General features: G+C 34.3%; 1 protein-coding gene across 1 annotated transcript; it reads right to left on the bottom strand.

Moving 5' to 3' along the window:
* Window positions 1–2,444: 2,444 nt before the first annotated feature.
* LOC126890200 (ankycorbin-like) lies at window positions 2,445–5,031 on the bottom strand. The gene is made up of 2 exons (XM_050659053.1): window positions 4,430–5,031; window positions 2,445–3,252 (listed from the first exon to the last, which is right to left on the bottom strand). The coding sequence occupies exons 1-2, from the start codon at window positions 5,029–5,031 to the stop codon at window positions 2,445–2,447; spliced, it is 1,410 nt and encodes a 469-aa protein (XP_050515010.1).
* Between the last annotated feature and the right edge of the window lie 1,821 nt (window positions 5,032–6,852).

The raw sequence follows: 6,852 nt of genomic DNA on the forward strand, positions 1-6,852 counted from the left end.
ACTTCTTTGAATCAGATTTTGATGCAGTCATGTACAAAAAACAACCATAATCTAACCTGGAACGAATCAGGGATCTGTATATTATCAGCATCATTTTCTCTTCTGCTGCCCATTGATGATGTGCAAGTGTTTTCAAGATGTTTAGTATACCAGCACAGTTGTCCTTTAGATTTTTTAAGTGTATTTTCCAATTTAACTTCTGATCGAATACTAGCCCCAAGATTTTATGATGATTTACTGTGGGTAAAGCAACATCGTTTAGATATATTTCCGGGTTATGAGCACTTGAATGCTTTCTGGTAAATCTTAGTATTGTAGATTTTGAGTCGGAAAGTTTGATGCCATGTTGTGTTGACCAGGAATATACGTTGTTTACAGCATTTTGAATAAGATTTGATGTACTGGATATGCTTGCTCCACTACAGTAAATAAGTAGATCATCAGAGTATAGTAGAGCTTTTACCGGTTGATTAACTTCTTCTGAAATATCATTAATTGTTAAGTTGAACAGAGTTGGACTAAAAACAGAGCCTTGAGGTACACCATTGAGTTATTCGAGAACATGCGACTCACTTCCATTTATTCTAACTTTAAATTTACGGTCATTTAAAAAGTTATCTATGAATGCGTAAGTATTGCCTGTAATATTATTATCGATGAGTTTCTGTAATATTACATTCTTTGAAATATTGTCGAAGGCGTTTTCAATATCGAAGGCTGCCACAACTGTATAATGTTTCTTATTGAAATTCTCGGTTATATGATTTTGTAGTAATACTAAATTGTCCATTGCGCTTCGTTGTGGTCTGAATCCCGATTGAACCGAGCTAATTATGTTATGCTTTTCAGAAAATCAGAGAAGTCTATTATTGATTAATTTTTCCATTAATTTGCACATGCAACAAGTTAATGAGATGGGTCTATAAGAGGATGGCTCTATTGAAGGTTTGTCGGGTTTTTTAATTGGAAGAATGATTGATTGTCTCCATAGGTTAGGAAACTTTCCGTTGATCCAAAGAGAATTATAAAATGAAAGTAATTTTGTAAGTCCATTGATAGCTAAATTTTTGAGGAATAGGGATGGTATATTGTCAGTTCCTGCCGCAGAATTTTTTAGCGTGGATATCGCAAAAGTAAGCTCTTGAAAGGTAAAAGGTGAATTTAAAGCGTGAAGGTCATCTGACAGATCTGTAGTAGAAGAAATAACTTTATGGGGAATTAGAGTATTTTTGTAGTGGTCATTTTTGCTTTTATTATGAAAATGAGTTGCCATGATGTTAGTAATTTGGTCATCTTCCGTTACTATTGAATTATGAAAACTAAAGGCTGAAATTGACAAGTGTGTTGTTTTCCCATGCATTTGTTTGATTTTCTTCCAAACTTGACCGGAAGGAGCATCAACAGATATGGAAGATATATATTTATTCCAGCAGTCTTTTTTACTTTGTTTTATGACTCGTCGCGCTATAGCTTTTAGTTGTTTGAATTTGATCAGGTTTGCCTCGGTTCTGGTTCTACGATATTTATTTAATGCCGTTTTGCTTTCTCGGATAGCGTTCTTACATTCAGTATTCCACCAGGGTACAGTTTTTCGAGAAGCCGATATTGTGCATGTTCCAATGTATGTTTCAGCGGCTAGGGAGATTAAACTCACTAAGGAGTCTAGTGCTGTATCAGGATCTTCTGACCTTTGTACCTGGTTGATCTTGTTTTCAATGAAGTCCGAAAAATTTTTCCAGTTAGCTTGAGATAATTTCCATCTTGAAATTTTTGCTCTAGGTTTGCTGATAGAATTAGAAATCAAGATAGGAAAGTGGTTACTATCATAAAGGCAGTCCATTGTGGTCCAAGTTAGAAGTGGTGTTAACCTTGGATCACATAAGCTGAGATCAATTGAGGAGAAAGTACCACTAGAAATGTTGAAGTGTGTTTTGGATCCAGTATTTAAGATGCAGATGTTCGAGGAGTTTAGAACATTTTCAACGACTTTTCCTCTACCAAATGTTTTTTCCGATCCTTAAAGTGAATTGTGGGCATTAAAATCACCTACTAAAATAAAGGGGGCTGGAAGTTGATTAATTAAATTTATTAGTTCAGATTCAGTAAGATTGTGGGAAGGTGGTATGTAAATGCTACAGATAGTAATTATATTTGGGCACCAAAGAGTAACCGCAATGGCTTCTAGTGTGGTAGTTAAGTGTACTTCTTGACAATAGTAGTCTTTAGAAATATATATCGAAGTGCCTCCGCTAGCTCTAATGTAATTTGTTCTTAAAAAGTGATGTGCTTCAAAACCATTAAGATAACCCTTGTCCGTTTGCTTGAAGTTTGTTTCTTGTAGACAGATAATGTCAGCATTCGTGTCCATAATTAATTGTTGAATACGTTCTAGACGGGGGTAAAACCCGTCGCAGTTCCATTGGATTAAATTGAAAATGATTACTTTATATTTCTGATGTGGCTGGACCTTCAGTGAAATGGTCTTCTTCGAAATTGTCCTGTGAGGATACCGGGATTATGCTTTCTGCGTCAGAATTACTTGAGCCTAGTTCCATTTTAATTTTTTTAATAATTCTAGTGAGTCGATTTTTGAGAGATCTATCTGTTAGTGATTTGTGGATTTTGGAAATATCAGAGAGGAGATCTTCTATATTTTTTGTAAACAGAAGTGCTTCACTCAGTGGGCTGGATTTACCGTAACAATTCTCTAAGAAAGCTATGAAGTTATCGACCGGTAACATAAAAGAATCTTTTTGGTAGTGGTCTCTGATTACATTCTTGGATTCCAAAGATATTTTGCAGTCATCGTGAATTGAAGAGTCCCTTTTGAGTTTCTTTTTGGGTTGAGTTGCTTTTTTTGTGGCTTGCTCTGGTCTGATAAACTCTGAATTAGTTGGTTGTTCTATTTCTGACGAGTCCGATGACTTTGGTCTCTTTGCACCTTTTGAATCTATATCCATTTTTTGCGTGTCATTGGGAGTTTCCGAATTATGGTCTTGTGGAGCTACCGGTGGTGTGTTTAGACTTGCAACTTGGGAAATATCAGAAGGAGGAGAAGGTGTTTTGTTCGAATTTTCTGATTGATTAGATTCAGGAGTGGAGCAATTTGATGCAGTGTGGCCAGGTTTTTTTACATAAGAAGCAAATCTTTTATCTGTGGATAAAAATATTCTATGATCAAGATTGTCAAATGGAATAATCAGGGATGTTTCAACTTCAGGATTATCATGGGGTGGCACAAAATATACTTGCCTACGGAAGGACAAAATATGGTTGTATTCATCTCCTGGAATACCAGCTCGTAGAAATGATATTGGAGAAACTAGCTGAAGTCCTATATTTTTCAGGGCGGTCTCTAACAGTTCATGTGGTATTGAGGGACATATATTAGATATGATCAGTCGTTTTGCTGGTGTGACTAATTTTCTTACTGACAGGATATGGCTTCAGATGTTAATAGTAGGGTTTGTGGAAAGAAGCTGCTCAACTAGGACGATTTTGGTTAAATAAATACATATTCTGCTGTTTGAGATCCTTGAGGCGAGGCATATATTTCTTGGTCCGATAATGTCTCCTATGGATTTGACGTAGTCGTATAACTTAAGGTCTTCTTCAGAGTGCATCACTACGGCTTGCTGTTTGCTGGGGAAGGATACTTTCGGTGGTATATTTTTCTTTACTGCTGCTGTGTACAAGTGGAAGGCTGTGAGGTGTTTGTCATTGTGGTGGTATCTTCGGTTGGTGAACTCATATTTTTTTATTTAGGGTGCCCTCGTAGTCAAAAGCAACCCTAGAGATGATCTTTTATTTTTGGCTTCTATTTGTGTATATTATATTCAGCAACCAGTAATTACTCATCGTAATTCTGGCTGCCTATCGACAGCTGATTAGTTGTTCCAATAATACGTTTGTTGTGATTATTGATAAGAGAAGCAAAAAGTTGTTTAGCAAATATGGTGTTGTGTTGTGAATGTTTATATTTAGTGCCAGTAAGTGCAGTAAAACTAAATTTCACTCACCGAAATATCACCAGCAGGGGCACAACACAATAAATTCACTTCACTGTGACTCCTTTCTATTAACGTCAACTTTTTCTCCACCAAAACTGCAAAATATTACAGAGGTCGTCCAATGCTAAATAACTCGTTCTAGCTCGATTAGGCCAGTCCAGCTACTTTTTGCACTAAATAATCCTTTGTTATTTCATTGATTTAACTCACTTTTAATTGATTTAAGGTATTTTAAAATCTGAACTATATTAGTAGGATGTGGTAACATCCTACCCACATCAGAAACGGTAACATCTAATTTACAATCTTCTACTAAATAACGTAGGACCTCTAATGCGCCGGAGTGAGCAGCAGTATGAACAGGTGTATATTTATTATTGTTGAAAATGCTGAGATTTGTCCCTTGCTCTTAAAGATACTTTAAAGCCTTAAGTGATTTGGAAGCAGCTGCGCAGTGACTAGGAGTATTTCCATATTTATCACATGAGTCCAAATTTTCAGAAAATTTATATTCATTTTTGAGAAAGATTAGAACATCAACTGCATCGACACCTGCTGCTATATGCACCAAAGTCTTTCCTGTATTATTACATTGATTTAAATCAATTCCAATTGATTTAAGATATCTTAAAATCTCAACTTTACCGCTATAAGCTGCCATATGAGCCGGTAAATTCCCATTAACATCAGAAACCATAATATCCATTTTACAATCTTCTAATAAATATCTTAATACTTCCAATGCGCCACACTCAGCAGCTGTATGAACAAGTGTAGATTTATCCTTTTTGGAAACGCTTAGATTTGCTCCTTGCTCTTTAAGATATTTTATAATTTCAAGTGAATTGCTTTGAGCTGCATAGTAACTGGGTGTATCTCCAAAGTGATCACATAAGTTTAAATCGATTGCGCATGCTCTAATTAAAAATTTAATTAAATCCATATTGTTTTCTAAATCTTTGTAGTATGTGTGTGACCTATCTGGAAAAGTATTTTTAAGCTCATAGGATTCAGCTAACATTACAAGCATGTGATTTAAAATTAATAAACCGATTTTGTTGGTTTCATTAACCTTTGCCGCATTTTCTACGAAGTATTTGACTAAAGATGGATGTTTATACGAATCAAATAAAGTCGTAAATTATCCATAGTTATCTTCCATTTTTAAAATATCACAAAAATTAGCATAATTATCAAAAACTAATTTAGCAATAAAGAAGCATCCTCGATAACATAAAGATGATATATCTCTTTTCCAATTTACCTTAGTAAGTGCCGAATTGTATTCCATAGATAATTCAGGCATTTTCTCATTTTGATTAATTTCCAGGTTTTGTTCTGAAAAATCTAAAACACCCACATATTTATTGTCTAAAAACACTGTATTAAGAACTTCGAGCAATAAATCATGGCTATGTTTCTTTTTATAAAGGCAATCCCATAGCAATTCTGCTGCAAAATATTCCTCAAAAGTTTTATGAACAAATTCATACCCTTCATACGATTCCTTTAATAACCCAACATTTAAAGCATCTTTACTAATCTCAAAACTAGCATCAACATTAAGCAAACCTAAAAGCTTCAGAACATCAGAAAACAAATTTTTCGCCGCAAATTTTCTTAAAGAATCTATATAGTACCCATTAAACGCTCCACGGCGTATATCGTCATCTTGTGCAAATTCGTCTTTGATCACTTGTAAATAGCAATTATAAAAATCATATGTTTGTAACTTTATCAAAAATCTTTGACAATAATTCAATACATTCACCTTTAGATATTTTATTTTTTACTATTTTAGAAACCATTTCTAGCGATAACGGCGTTGAACAAATTTCTTTAAACGCAGGAGCAAAATTTGTCACCTCTTCAAATAAATCATTTTTAATATTTCCAGATAACATTTGTTTAAGATATTCGTTGAGACAAGAAGACTTCTCACCAGGTGAAAACGGAAGTAGTCTTAACTCACAACTATGCAAAACTCTTAATTTTTTTAAGATAAAATCGTAATCTCTGGCACCCATAATAACCAATGAAATATTCAAGGCCTGAAGAGAATTATAATCTGCTAATAGGTTTAGTACTTTTTCGATATCTTCCGAACAGTTCTCGTCAAGACCGTCTATAATCAAAATTTTATCCATAGATTCAATTAGTTTTCTTTCGAAATAAGCTAAATAGGAGCTATCAGGTGTTATATTTTCGTTGTGACACAATAGATTACTCATGGTTTTCTCGATATCCTTCCGGAAAAATTGTTTAGACTTTTTTAAATCAACATTAATTATCCAAGTTAATTTGAAATCTACTTTGTCTTTACCTTTTTTGAGTGATACTATTTGTTTCAATAAAGTTGTTTTGCCTGCACCAGGTGGACCTGTAACAACAACTATGTTTTTGTTAATCTTTAATATCATTAATTGTTAATCAAAAATAGTACATTGTTTACCGGGTAGGAAAAGCTTAACATTCCTGGACGACTGTGAAGATTGCTAAGTCGAGGCGCAAGCCGAGACTTAGCAACACAGAGTCCAGGAATGTGGCTTTTCCTACGAGGTAAACATACTATTTTTCCGCAAATCATTTAAAATTCGACAGATATTGATTGATTTAAAAAAAAACGCGATAATTTTATTCCCAAATAAATGGTGCTTTGAAATTCCTAATAAAATTACTTGGGTTACTATGGAAACGTATTGAGGTTGAATTGTCAAACTTGACAATGTTTTCTATCATTTATGTAGAACACTAACAACTGTACTAGCCAGGGAGGTAGTGTCAAATTTGACCGGAGCATTTTAGCATGGCTGGTTTCTTATTATTTAGGTAGGTGTTCCAA

Source organism: Diabrotica virgifera, chromosome 8, assembly GCF_917563875.1.
Source record: "Diabrotica virgifera virgifera chromosome 8, PGI_DIABVI_V3a".
NCBI lineage: Eukaryota > Metazoa > Arthropoda > Insecta > Coleoptera > Chrysomelidae > Diabrotica > Diabrotica virgifera.

Coding starts and splice junctions, on each gene's coding strand:
- LOC126890200 (XM_050659053.1), bottom strand. CDS start 5,031: ATGTTAGCTGAATCCTATGAGCTTAAAAATACTTTTCCAGATAGGTCA. Junction 3,253..4,429: donor AAATCACTTAAGGCTTTAAA/GTATCTTTAAGA, acceptor GTCCTTCCGTAG/GCAAGTATATTTTGTGCCAC.